The 14966-nt window shown below is 40.7% G+C and overlaps 1 protein-coding gene across 1 annotated transcript in view; it reads left to right on the top strand.

Moving 5' to 3' along the window:
- CNTNAP5 (contactin associated protein family member 5) overlaps positions 1-14966 on the top strand; it is a 310358-nt gene that overhangs the window by 162107 nt on the left and 133285 nt on the right. The window contains exons 8-10 of the mRNA XM_076342919.1: positions 395-659; positions 3333-3482; positions 4621-4792. Coding sequence (XP_076199034.1) covers positions 395-659; positions 3333-3482; positions 4621-4792 — 587 coding nt within the window. The remainder of the gene's footprint in view (positions 1-394; positions 660-3332; positions 3483-4620; positions 4793-14966) is intronic.

The raw sequence follows: 14966 nt of genomic DNA, 5'->3' as shown, positions 1-14966 counted from the left end.
GGTGCTGGGAAACACAAAGCAGATGTGGCCATGTGGAGATGGTCTGTCTGGGCTACCAAATGAGCCCTTCTGCACCCAGGCATGGTCTTGATATGGGACATTTGGATGTGTTTTGATCCTTCTAAGAATTGAGGTTTTGATTTTTTGATCCCCTCCCCCCCTCCATTTGGGGTTAAAGTAAAATATTGAAGTCAGATGAACACATCTGACTTTCCCAGAATGGGCAGATACATTTCCTAATGAGTTCCAAAGATTTGTGTCTGAATAACAATACCTATTTCAGCCTTGAGGGCCATTAGAAATCCAATGAGCTTATTTAACTATGGATGTTTTGGGATGACCAAAAAAAAAATTGTCATGTTGATTAATCATGTTTGATTTTTATTATTTGCAGGGAAACGTGACCTTTTCCTGCTCAGAACCACAAATTGTTCCTATCACCTTTGTCAGCACCAGTCGAAGCTACTTGCTACTACCCGGCACTCCTCAGATTGATGGTTTGTCAGTGGGCTTCCAGTTTCGAACATGGAATAAAGACGGCTTACTTCTGTTCACCGAATTGTCTGAAAATTCGGGACCTCTCTTGGTTTACCTTCATAGTGGGAGATTGACACTACTTATTCAGAAACAGACAGAGAAACCAGTGGAAATCAGTGAAGGTACTTTAGTTTTGTTTAGTCTCATCTGTCCCTCTTTAAAATACAAAGGTCCAACCCCACAGGATGAAAGGATGGTGAAATAAGGAAGCACCCAATCTTCCTTTCTCTTTTCAAATTTTCTCTTGCTTTACAGTGGTAGAACCACTCTGTGCAGCTTGAGGCAGGTCTAAGCATGGAAAGTTGGCATCCTGAGATCTCCAGACTCAATGTACCTGACAATTAGCTCAGCCTCTGTGTTCTTAAACAGTCATGCTAAATTTTCTTCAGTCAGGTCACATGAAGACCTTCTTGTTTCCCATCCTCAGATTGTGCTGAAGTCAGCTGGGAGCCAGCTCAGCTGCTGCACCATTCCCCAGCACAAGTTAAGGCAGCATCAGAGCTGATTTTCCTCCTCTGACTGTAGCTTTACACTCACCCTTTACGCTACGCTCAGAAGAGAGACTGACTATGGGCTTCCTCTCCTCACACTCCCTCATTGGCCTCCTTAGCCAGTTTGCAAGTTGCTTTGTGCAGCTGGCGGGATGCAAGAGGGTGAAACGCATTGCCACTCTGACCTAAAATTCAGGGGAAATTGCTTGTAAACACTTACCAGAACAGCTATGCATTGGCTCCCAGAGACAACAGGGAAACAATTTCAGACTGTACAACAGAGGCAGGACCAGAGTGGCTCAGCTGTTGTCCCAGTGTAACCTGTATAAACCATGCTGGCATCCCAAACAGAAATGTTCTTAGCCCAGGGCCTCTGCACATCCCTTGCTGCTATGCAGCCATGCTGGGTGGGAGACTGGGAAATTCATTTTCTGCGTAGGTTGAATACCCAGTTTCCAAATGTGGATGAGTAATATACTGATGGAACTCAGATGGAACTAAATAATAATAATAATAATAATAATAATAATAATAATAATAATAATAATAATAATAGTACTTTCTAAAAGAGCAGCTGTTTAAAAATACATAATATTAAAAATTCCCAGTACAGACTAAAAGAGGGCAGATGTGTCTATTAAAAGAAGCAGATAAAATCTGATGAAGTTGTCAAAGCAGAGCTGTTCCATATGCATGTTTCATTCCTCTTTATGACAGAAAATGAGGCAGCCCTGCATCTATCCTTATTCATGTAGATTGCTACGGCCTTAGCTTGCTGTAACTGAATGCTGAAAACTGAGTTTCCAGCCTTTATTGCAGTCCTAATTAAATTGTTGATAAAGCTGAGACAATGTCAATATTTGGTTGCGTGTATTCGATTTTATGTAGTTCTGAAATCATGAACCTGAGCCCAGCCTTTGGTGCTATCCAAAACATTGCTCAACTGCCTACTTACACATGGAAAATGTGCAGAAATTGCAAGTGCCATGTTCTGCAGATGTCAGGTACTCACAATAAACTCATGCTTGCTCAAGAATGGACCTATTTTTGCCCCGAATGGGACCTATATTGTTTTGACTTCTTTCGAAACTTCAATGACATATTTCACTTCAAAATGGACTTCTAGTTGAAAAACCATCCATTCTTGCTGGGAAACCAGCCTCTTATTCTATGGAAATCGTGCATGAGTTAACAGCCATTGCTGTATAAATTGTCTCATTTTCAAATTCATAAGGAAATGGCTTTTCATACACATAACACCCATAATTTTTAAATTTTGTTTTGAACTGTTCTCACACCTCTTTGTGTCACTAAGTGCTCATTTGTTTCTTCTGAAAGCTACAGTAGCAAAAAATACGCCATTAGGGAGGGGAGTAAATACTAGTTGTCTGCGCCTGGTCTTGGTGACTCCAGCCTGACGGTAGTGTATTTTGAGCTGTAATTAGGTTACTTTTGATCTGCACCACTGTGTGTGAGCTCAGAAGCTTGCCCACTGATTTTCATGGCTGTCAGAATAGAGTTTCTTTGTAGCTCTGTGGTGCTATTTCAAAAGCCGTGAGACGCAACACTGATTTTCAGAATAAGGAAACAGGTTATTTCCCACTTTGCACAAGTGTCTAGAAGAGAAAGAGGCTACCCAGTACCATAATGTCTCATGTACCTTCATAGGTTCCTGGTCAGAGCAACAATCTCAGCTCTCACAAGACCCGTGTCGAAATCTAATATAGAAAGGCTTCAGTACATCCATCAATAAGACTGCACGCTAACTTAGTGCTGAAGGGTTTTAAGGAACACAAATCCTACTGGTACCTACTGGAGTTTGTCAGGTTTTATACTGGAGCCTGAGACAGGGTATGACCATCTCACTGAATCTAATCCTCTGCAATCTCAGGCATGTGTTTAGTACCAGAAGCTTAACAGAGATCTTCTCTGCACGCTCCTGTGAGCTATAAGCATTCTCCAACATACTGAAAATAAGACATAAACACCCACAAAATGGTAATAATGTGCTACAAGAAAGGTGAAGGGCCTTCCTAGCTTGCTGAGCACCTGCAGTACCAGAAACAGGTTAGATGAAAATGTGAGATGATCTACTTAAACACTCTCAAAAGCTTTCTCTTTCTTGGGCCTTTTCTTCTATGCCAGTTTGTTTCCAGAGGTAATGAGTTCTTTTCAGCTGCCCATTCTCCCTATTTTGGTGTCAGCTGCACATTTGTGGTCACAAGTTGGAAGCAAAAGGAAGTTTGAAGAACACAGTTGTCTCCTGCACCTCTTTTTTCAATCTTCATACTTGTTTTTTGCCAGGCACAAATCTCCACGATGGGCTTTGGCATTCTGTTAACATCAATGCCAGAAGACATCGTATTACCCTGACCCTGGATAACAACGCTGCCACTGCTAGCCATGCAACCACCATCTCAAGGATCTACTCTGGGAAGAGCTACTATTTTGGAGGTAGGTTATTTCAGACAGATGCAGGCAGGTTTTCATGATGCAGATCCTTAGGTGCTCACCATTGATGTCTCCCCAAGTGCACTCTGTTTGCAGCTAAGAGCAAATGTTTTTAGACCCCCTATTGAGTTGCAGTGCATACAGCACTGTGGGAAGATTGAAGGGTCTTGGTCAACCCTGACAGAGAGGGAACGAGCAGAACCGCTAACACAGCTGAAAAAGTGGACTACTTGTAGTGGTAGCCAATGGGTACCTACATCTAGCTGGCAGAACACGCAAAAGCTACATAGCTGTATTAGCCCCAAGTGTTTTTTCTAGTTAAAAGGCCTGAGGACTATTAGTATTATTAATATTCCTGTAGATATCACTGTCCTGATCAGGCTCAGTGACTTTAGACTTCAGAGCTTAATTAACATACGGCTCAGATCTACAAAGGTATTTAGGTACTGTGCTCTCATGGAAATGAATGTAGGTTTAGCTCAATTTTGAAAATGGAAAGAATAGTCTTGAAAAATGCTACCTTCTACTTTTTGGAGTGGAAACATTAATTTAGATAAAGGGAGTGTCATCAACTGTCTTTTTATCTAATATATTTCTGTGTAGTGCTTACCGCAGTGAGGCTCTGATCTCAGTGAACCCTCTGGATACGGCACTAAGTGAGGACACATAGGAGGCTTTGGATCTCAGAGCTGGCCAAATACTGAGGAAGCTCAGATACAAATGGTTTTCTTGCTTGCTGTCCACAGGATTTCATCCTTTTACTCTGCGGATTGCCTCAGCAGCAGAATTTAGCCCAGAATGATTTTACAATTTGCACAGCTTTTTGTTATAGGAGGCAGTTGCTATCAACTGTGGAGTTTAAAGAAGATGGAAAAAAACACATTTTGATTTTACTTAGCACATGTGAAAACCACATACTCTGATGTTTCCAGTGACTGCTCTCATTTTTTTTCTCTTTTTTAAAAAAGACAATTTAATTATTGTTTTTTCTTACTGAAGGATTTATAACACAAAAGGTTGCGTAGCACAAGGAATGAAAACACTTGGAATAATGAGCCTCTGAGTTCTTGCATCAGAAAATCCCAGCAGAAATAGATGAACATTCCAATATTCTTCTCTGCCTTTTCTCTTTTTCCCACAGGGTGCCCTGACAATTTCACCGATTCCCAATGTTTAAATCCCATTACTGCTTTTCAAGGCTGTATGAGGCTCATCTTTATTGATAACCAGCCCAAGGACCTCATTTTAGTTCAGCAAGGCTCCCTGGGGAATTTTAGTGATTTACACATTGATCTGTGTGGCATCAAAGACAGGTAATTATTGTTTCCTCTTTCTTGTATTTGTTCTTTTTTTTATCCTAGTGGTTTATAAATACCGGTTGCATTAAGTGAAAATTCTAATCTGCCAACATTACAGATATTAGGCATAATAGAGCTACTAATAGAAAATATTACAGCAAAGATAGGAGGACTGGAGGGGAAATGGTTTCAATTACATGAGGCTCTCTTCACATTGACTGGTAGGAAATAGAGTATGCAAATTCAATCAAACTACAGATTGGTGAAAGGATTAAATTTTATGCATAAACAACATTTGATTGCTTTGAAGTTTTAGAGAGGAATGAAAGAGAAGGAAAAATTATTTGATTCATCAGAACATGTCATCCCCTTAATATACTAGCTGTTTTTGCTTAAGTAGATCATTCACAATTTTTCTTGTTAGCCATTACAGCACAGCACATTTATAATGAAGATATGGTACACCTCATGCGACATACTGCCCATTCAGTAGGAGAATATAATGATGAAATGTCTGTATCTACCAGAGACACGTTTCAGTTTAAATACTGATCTGAATCCCTCCTAAGCTGAAAACTGACAGGAAACCCAGATTTTCTCATAAAGAGTAGAGAGGAAATAAACAACCAATTTTTTTTGAAGTATTTCTTAATTTCTCCTTTGCTTCCTATGGATTTTTAGCATCTAAATATTTCTGAATTATTTCTGCAAATGTGTACTTTGAAGTTAGTATGTGGAATAATAGGCTCTGATCTTGTTTTTTTTAAATCTAGCTAAGTTCTGAAAAATGGAAATGGAACTGCTAGAAATTTCATGTGCTTCAGATAGTTAAGGGAGTAGTAAGGATATTTTGGAAATGCATTAGGAGCTTAAGCTTTTAACATATTTTTTTCAGACATGTTGCTTAGAGAGGTGGAGCTGAAAGCCAATCTCCATTATTGCTTACTGTAGGAGGGATCAGCCTGCTGGAGCTGCAATCTTTTGAAAAGTGGGCAAAACCTCGGTTATGTGAGACCTTTGTGCTCATCTTTGTGTGTTTGAGTTTGTTAACTTGGACGGAGAAAATACTGACTCTGCTGATCAAACCCGTTTCCATGTTTAACGATGACTGAATTCAGGGGGATATGAATTTCACGCTTGGTGTGCCTGAAATGGTAGACAGAATTGATAAGATGCAGCTGATTTAACAAAAGGAAGTAAAACGTAAACTTTCCTGAGAATTAAGAGAAAGAAAGTATTTTGCTGTTTTCTTGGAAAACCAGATTCTTTAAGATCAAGTGGACCATTCAAAGGCAACTTGTATATTTGTATATTGAAACAGAAGAGAACTCTTCTGTTATGATGCAGAGGTGCTGTGGGACGTCTCCAGTGCATTCATTGTCACTAAGCCCAGGCTACAATGTAAATCTGTGGTACTACTGCCAAGTGTCTTCCTCATCTTCAGTATCCCAAAGATGACAAGCATCAGTCTGTGATCATACCATACAATTATTTAGGGCAAGTTTCCAAACATAATAAGAATGGTGGTGCTTTACATAATCATTGCCTTGAATATATCACATATGTAAACAAAAGTTAGATGTGACTTAGTGAAGATTAAAGCACTGTCTTCCAATGCGGTTCTCTGGACATCCTTAAATTTATGTGTCTGTACTATATGATCTAGGTAGATCTATAGTAGATATGATCTATAGTAGTTATGATCATATAGTAGATGTGATCTACCTAGATCATATAGCAGATATGATCACAAAACCAAGGTAGATTTAAAAAAAAGGAAAAAAGGATTTGATTTACAATTGGCAAAAGTGATTCTCTTATGGCTGGACTTGGTGTATCAGTGGAGGTGCCCTGAAGGGGAAGAGAGAAGCCTGCGGTGTGGGAAACTGTTGGGCTGAAGTTCAGAAATTCCCCTCATCACGGAAGGACACGAGCCTCACTGGCGCCATGGAGATTGCAGCTTTCTTGTTCAGTGAAACACCCAGCGCTCTCTCCCTGCCTGGCAACTCCAATAACCGTGCTGAAGCTGTTTTGCAGGGAAGAAGGAAGGATTGTTTGGGGTTTTTTTTGTCCAAATCATGTTACACATTTTACACATCTGGGACACAATCTTGAGAGAGGTTAAATTTACAGAATTGATTTCAGGAAGTTACAAAAGTTGTTCAAAGATTCACAGGATGAAGTACTGCTCGTGCAGTACTGAAGACAAGAGTGGTCATAGCAGCAAGGGACAGTTGGAAAGAGGGATGAAATTCAAAGAAAATAAATAAGGAAAATACAGACAAGAGGTAAATCCTTTGTGTTATTTTGCCAACACAATTGATCCTAAGCCAGTGGATGAGCTGGGGAAAGACTGAACAAGAAAGTATTTGTGGAGTATGTTTCTCCTAACCATTTTTACAAATTTTAGGTTCTGCAAGCCTATATTATGGCATAATTGGTTACAACAAACTATAGATGGAAAGTCTGGGAGAAAAGATTTGAATTCAAATCTAAAGACTGCATTGCTGTCTAGTCTGCATGGTTTACCCTTGAGTATGTTTTCAAATCTTGTTCAAATCGGTTCATTGCACAATATGTCTGACACTGCAGTCACTGTAATTCGACTAGTCATTGTAGTTCCACTAGTGCTCTGTATTGCAGCAGCCCTGGACTGTAGGAAGGCTGGGGTCTGGCTCCAGGTATGCAGTATCCAGCTGCTCATTCTCTCTATATAAGGAGTCTTAAAACTCTGTAAAAGCATCTTCTCCAAGAAATGTGATCTCCCCTTTCTTAATTATAAGATTTATTGCCGTGTGCACTGTAAAGCACAGGTTTTTATAGTTTTAACGCATGTGGGAATTGTGTAGCTTAATTAACATGTAAATGGGACATTTGTCTTAGTTATTTAAGCAAAAAACCTCTTTTGAGGAATATGCCTCTATTTAGAAAGCAGTTTATTTGTCACAGGCTTGTAGGCCAAGCTCATTCAGACCTGGGCTCTGAAAGCAGTGGCTAGGCAGCTCACTGCAACTTGTGCCTGCTCTTAAAAAGAGAATTAATGACTTTGTTTTAAAGGTTGATAAACTGGGACCACTATTGATCCTGGCAGTATGTTTTTGAGAGAGAATCTAGTTGTGTAAGCATATTATACACACACACACACACACACACACACCCCCCTCGGAATTCCCTGTATAAAGTGATGAGCCTTCATTAATTTAGATGGAGCCATTTGAGGGACTAAGCCTTAATATCTCATCATCTCTCATCTCTAATATTTGAACTATATGTGTGCTCAAGTGAACTTGGCATGAATGCCTTCTCTCTCCCTGTATTTGTTATTTCCATCCTTCAGTAACTATTTCTGAGGAAATAAATGCCCTGTCATTAGCTGAGCTATCAGAAAGTACACACAAAAAACAGGGATGTCCATAGAAATATACAGAGTTTTGCCTTCTTTCCATTTGGTGGCTGGGGAGACAATGCCAAGTGAAGATGCTTTTGGAGACACAAGTGAACTTGACCCTGTTGCTGACCCTGCTTTGAGCAGGGGGCTTTTGCCAGAGACCTCCAGAGGCTCCTTGCAGCCTCAGTGATCCTGTGAACGAGGCCACCCAGTAGCTGCTTTGGTCCTGGCTGAGTGGGCAGTGCAGAATATATCTGCGAGAGCTGGGATTAGCAGATAACACACAGAAAACTCAGGTCTTCTGTGGTTTCAGTAGGACGTTAAGACGTTGTACAGTCTGGAGTTGAACACAGCAATATGGACTGTCCCGATGACGGAAGAAGGCTAGTTAGCACCATCTCCTATTAAGAGACTGCTTATTTCTAGCCCTCAGCTATAGCGCCAGCATCACTAATGTTCCTACTGCTGCATTTCAAATTGTCTCTGATTTGCCATCCCCTTGTACGGTACCTACATGTTGTCCTTTGGTGCCGCATCCTGTGCAAGGAGAGGCATCCCTGATCTATTCATATCAGAGCTATGTCTGCTCCACAAGCCCTGCAAAGTAGTGCCGTATTCCCTCTTCACCTCCTTCAAGAAAAAGCTGTTCCTGCAAACTGTTCCCAATGCCTTGTGGAATGGGAAAGTAGAAGCTGTAGGAGGAAACAATTTTTCCTGTAGCAATGTGTCTGTAGGACTCTTGGCATTATCCCCACTGCCTGTCTGCTGTTAATCCAGCTAACTATTTTTTCTTCATTTGTTCATAGTATGTGTATTTGCTGTGGTTGTCGAAATACACAGATTGCTCAGTCTTTTCTGAGGTTGTTGCAAAGTGTGGTGCTTACACTGCTCCTTTTATGAAGTGTTAGAGGTCATAGCTGCCTGCAGTGCCTTTATTCCCATTCCAGTGAGAGGTAAAGAAAAAATGAGACAATATCCTGATAAGCCGTAGAGGTCTTCTCCATATTTAAAAGGAAGTGGATTTAATTTTATCCCTCTTTGTTGTTGTTTTTTCAGGATTTCTGCTTGGCTAGGTGTGCAGGTACACATCAGGGTTTGTTTGCTTTACACTGAATTAATAAGTCAGAAAATACAGTTTCTTGCAGCATGCTGGCATTTCCCCTCTATGGCATGGTACAGAGCAGAAAGTAACACGGCAGAGATGTCTGGAAGTGAAGGTGCCATGAAGTCCTTGAATTCAGAGTCTTTTTGTTGAGAAGGGAAAGAGATATCTTTGAGTATCTATGCAGTCTTTTGCAGCAGTACATGTACTACGTTGACTATCTGACCAAAAGCCATCTGGCATACGCCCAAACAAAAAAAAAGCAGACTCTCTTTGAATTTATTTTCAGTTCAGAGTGATATAGATTAAGTTCATGGCTATGGGAAACGTACAGCCCTCACTCCTGGTGTTTTGCACTGTAAGTGTTTTTTGGGAAGGGAGGCATCTTCTGGGGGTGACATATTAAACCTAAAAGCTTCCAGGGGAAAGCCTTAGCAGTAAGAAAGTTTAATGAGAACAGAATAATGCTTTCTGTCTTTGGCCATTAATCTGGAGGGAGGACGTCAGTGTCAAGGGGTGGGGAGGTGGCAAGCAGCATAAAAAATTCATTTGCTTCTTATAGATGCTGTAAGTCAGAAGGGATTCACTCCCTTCGCTTGAGCTCCACTAAGTCTCCAGCTTTAAGTGTATGGCCAGGCTTCCCGTCCTTCACCTGCAGGTAGCGTGTTAGGGGCTTTACAGATACAAGCTGGAAAGACTTTCCTAGGTACTTCTGGTTTAGAGAAAAAGGGGAGAAGGAGCAACACTTTCTACTCATTTGTCACTTCCCTGATTTTCGTCTTGATTCTAAAAATGCATGATTCATCTTTACAACTGCAGGATGAAGCTCTGTGATTGCAGAATTTATTGCCCTGTTTTTTCTTAGGATTTCTTCTTTGCAGATTCCATGATGTCTAGAATGATGGTTCAGCTCAGGCTGTGTATTTTTCTTTGATGAACAGTGACTTGATTCCCTTCTATGTGGCTCTCTATTGTCATGAGATCCTGTGACTTCTTGGATTTGAGGTGTCTGTCCCTCTTTCAGATGTGGTCAAAATGAGGGTGACAAGTTTGTAAGCTGTTAGGAGGAGGTGGGGACTGAGGCACTGAATAACTATGGGAACATCTTCCCCTTAGTAAGTCAAGCTAACAGCTGTGTGTTGATCCCTTTACAAGCTCTATTTCAATTGCTAAAAGATGAAACGCAAATCCAGTTGGATGTATTCACTGACCTCAGCCTTGGCCTGACCAGCCCTTTCCAAGAAGTACATCCTCTCTGGGCCACTCAGAGGTGGTGCTGTGTGCAGCTCTGACTCTAAGAGTCTGTCATTCAGGCCTCATGGCTGTTTCTAAAACCGACGCTATTCTTTTGTGTGCCACAAACTGTTCTCTACAAGGAGAGATTAAATAAGCTAGGACTCTTCAGCCTGGAGAGGAGAGAGCTAGGCAGGGTTGTGCGATGAGGAGGAGCATGAAGGAGGTGAATAATAAACAAGAATTTGCTGTTTCTCACAAATTCACAGCATCAAATTGGATGTTGTTAGATGCTGTAGAGGTCAAATATAAAGGAAGAAGCCAGTAAAGCATACATGAATCAATAAGCCACAGATTGCTGGAAGCTGGCAAAGTGTTCAGTAGGATGCTCTTAAACTTATTTCATCAGCATCTTTGCTGTGACACTGTCAGAGTAAGGAATTCAGAGGAGAGGCACTGTTGATCTGAAGTGAAGTCTGGAGGAAGGTGATAGTCTTAGGACTAGAAAGCTCAAGTTCCTTACTGTTTTAAAAATATTCTTTTCATTGTGGGCAGCTCTTTGTACCTCCGTTGTCCAAAACCAAAATATATTTTGTCATAGCTGTGCTAATCTCAAAATGCGTTGGAATCTGACTGTGAATTTTGCTAAGTACTAATTCTTTCTGCACTGTGTTTTCTCTTCCTACAGGGCAGTGGAATAGTGGGGGTGTGGGTCTGTCTGTGAGTGGGCAAGCAATGGAAGGCATAGCCTGGGCAAAATTCAGGCAGCCTCTCATTTAAAAAGAAATGAAATGGGTAGGAAAGCAAATATACAGATGCTGAGAATTTGGCCACACGGTTGAGAAGCTCTGGGATTTCCCGTTCAGCAATTGGCTGGAATGCCAGATTTTGGGACTAGAAATACTAGCTTCAGTCCTGAAGCTGAGTTGGTTGTTTGCTGTAGTTGGCATCCTGTTCAGAGAATAGATGTAGGAATGTGGGCTCAAGAGATATTGCAGCTCAAGAGTTGCCATGGATATTAGGAAGATGTGCCAGAAAATCATTAAACTTCAGTCCAGAAACACTGTGGATTTCCAGCCCTTCATCATACGGCACAGATGCTCCCTTTGGGCTGAGCAAGGCTGTCTGCTCTTATAGCAGATGAACCCCTTGGAATACAGCAGCAAGGGCTGCAGTGTTGCCTGCAGCCTGAAGGCATGGGTTGATTAATCTCATCCACCTCTTGCATGCAGTGGGACAAACTGCTTTGCAGTGTTAGTCACAGAGAAGAAAATTCCATTTCCAGGAGCTCTTGCACTCCATGTGTATACAAAGAGGTAAGATCTGGTGTGGTTTCCCCTACCAGCTCCTCCAAACTCTGCAAGGAGAAGTGCTTAGGAGGCATTGCAGTTGGGATAGCTTGAGCCAAACAGATGTTGTAAGGGGAAAACTGGCCTTGTTTTCCTCTGACTTGACACCTCTCATGGAAATAGTCTCTTTTGCCCCTCAGGATGGTGCTAGACAAATGGTTGCTTCCACCAGGCTTCTGAGGCACATCCTTAGATGTGTCCCATCCTTAACGATGACATTGGTTACATTAATGCTTTTGAACTCCTCAATCCCCATCACAAAGGATGTGGTATTTAAGTTGGCCAGTGACAGAGAAAACTCTGTTAAGGAACTTGAAATTTCATATGGTACTGCTACTCCTGCGAGGGCTGAAATAGCTTGAAACAGTTAACGTTTTGGTAGCAAAGTTTACCTGGACAGAGGTAGGATTAAGGCAGATGCAGAAGCACGGTGTTGTACACCCATTGTTATATTGTCATAAGTTTTATACACCATTTGTGCTTGTGTATATAAGACTAGGTAGTCTTGGGATTAAGAAGGCCATTTATGTGTTGAACCTGTCATTATTCATAAATGAACTATGAGGGTAGTCAGGGCCTGCTTTCCTTCAGGCTCAGATTTGCATGAATGCATAGATGAAGGCATGCATTGCTCTCCCTGTCTCCAGCTGCTAGGGTACTTTAATCTGATTGCTGCCGTTTGTGTTGATTTTGCGCTGATGAAGCTTTGACTGGGTTGTCCTATTTTTACTTGGCTGGCACCCTGCCCTTGCTATAGCAAATACCACAGTACTTGTCAAGGACAACACTGGGAACTTCAGTTCCCTTAAGTGACCTGGGGGAGAGGGGAAGGAAAAAGAAAGATTCACGTTGAATCCACCTTGGCAGATGGATGGATGGTGCATCTGGATGGATGGTGCATCTGGCCGGACATCCTGAGAATTCCGGAGATCCGCAATGAGGGACGCAAACCTGACCTCAGATATTTTCTTATGAATCCTGGCAGTGTTTCATATCTGTAGCATCAGCAGGCACACACAAGCACACACTGATATTGCCGTCCTTATTAAACCAAGATTCATCTGCATATTTCAATTCTCCTAGCAAATAGAAATGGAGAGAGCAGCATGTGGTATACATAATAATCACTGTGATGGGATTGGCATTAACAGCTTACCTCATTAGGGAGAAGCATACTGAGTTGATTCATGAGTTTGCTTCCCTGTACTACTCAAGTTACGGAGCACAAATAGCATCCTTAGTCTCTATCCTTTTATCCCTACCCATGTTTTATCTGTGAAAATTCTTCATAACATTTTCTAAATAAATTAGCTTAAAGTGTTCTTTTTTCTTGCTAAATAGAGCTGACCTTTTAAATCCTGCTTTATACCTACTTTCTTTGTAGATTCCATTAGATTTTACTATCAATTTTTACTTGTAAGAAATAATAATAATTTTTTACTTTTTCCTCCTTTTCTTTTAGTACTGAACTTAACATTGCTTCATGTGTTGTACTGTCAAAATGGGCCTTTGGGAAATTAATTACTATTGCAGGTGAAGGGTATTAGGATAAATCCAATGAAAGCACAGTCTCTTTTTGCATTTCCCAAATCTCCTCTAAGATTTAATGTATGCCCTGCAGCAGAAGCCAAACTTTATATGATTCCCCCCCCCCCGCCCCCCCGAAGTTGGCCATGCAAATGAGAAAATATCCTGGCTAATTATGTCCAGTGAGTTTTGATTTTATTTATTACAGTCCCAGGCTGGGATTGAAAAAGCAAACACTTAATATTGCATTCACCCCCACATAAATACCTGCAGTGCATTGCAGAAGGAATTAAAAGAAAAAAAAAAACAGACAATTTGGCATCCATTCTTTTCATTTTCTCTAGTATTGCTATTTTCAGTATATAATGTCTTTTCTGCAGAAATGACAATTATTTTATATTCCAGATTATTTTCTCTTTGCGAAAAGTCTTCTTAAATTTTCTGTTCTTGGTTTTATAGTAATGAGTTGGATGTTTTTAGGTCACACTTCTTGAATTTGGATGGTGATCAAAACTGGGACCAGTTGAAGACATAAGAAGGGATGTCATCTGTCCTCTTTTAAAACATTTCTGATTTTGGATAAATCCCAATGTAGATTTGAATATTCCCTGCCTAAATCTCCGTCATCAACCAAAAGAAAGCATTTAAACTGCACACCTTCAGATGCTAGAATACCTGGATCTTTTTCTAGAATTGTTCCATTAAATGCTACATACAGGAGGGGCTGTCCTGGCTAGTTGTAAGGATCTGATAGTCCAGGTTATAGTTCTTCTGATCTTTTGTGTCACCTTAAAAAGATCACTTCAGTCCTGTGAGTGCTTATTTTTCCCCTCGCCTTTTGTCTCTCTTGCCCGTTTCAAATGTAGGCTCCAGTGGACATGTTTACAAATAGCACAGGGCACATTGAAGCTTCAGGTGTCCTGTCAGTTTTTATTTTAATGAAAGAAATTCAAAAAGTTTCCCTTTCTTATGCTTACGTTGGTACTTTGTAAAACACTGACAATGTGCTTTGTGTTTATACAGCAAAAATCACAATATTGTTAGAAATGCCTCTTTGTTTTTCATCAAATTGTTCTTAAACAATTTATCTTTTTCCTCTTTCTCTGTACTAAAACCCAAGCAAAACACTGGAATTAATTATGTAGAAATGGAACAGGGAACATATCCTAAATCCAAACTATGTTACATGGCGGGGAAGGAAAAGGTGAAAAAGGCATCTTAATGACTTAATCCCTTGTAAAGATCAATATACAGTGGGAAAAATAGTATTAGAAATAGAGGAATACATAATGCTCTGTGAGAGTGAAGAACCCCTTGGGTCCTTCCCAAAAGTATGCACCTACATCACAAATTAGACATGCTAACTGATATAATTAAACCATTGCAGGTACCTCATTTTGGAGTGTGAGTCTTGGAAACCCCCTCAACACCACCCAAGTTTTAGGGCGGAAGGGCGGGATGCAGAAAAACTGAGCAAGATTTAAAGAATCCAAACCCACAAACACCCAAATCCTGGGTATTGGAATTAAAATCCCCGCAGTTCTGAAGACCATCCCCACATCTTCTCATATCTATTCTAATGTTTAATGC

Source organism: Aptenodytes patagonicus, chromosome 6 (assembly GCF_965638725.1).
Source record: "Aptenodytes patagonicus chromosome 6, bAptPat1.pri.cur, whole genome shotgun sequence".
Taxonomy (NCBI): Eukaryota; Metazoa; Chordata; class Aves; order Sphenisciformes; family Spheniscidae; genus Aptenodytes; species Aptenodytes patagonicus.
The sequence above is the reverse complement of the archived record's forward strand: the minus strand, read 5'-3'. Positions and strand labels throughout refer to the sequence as shown.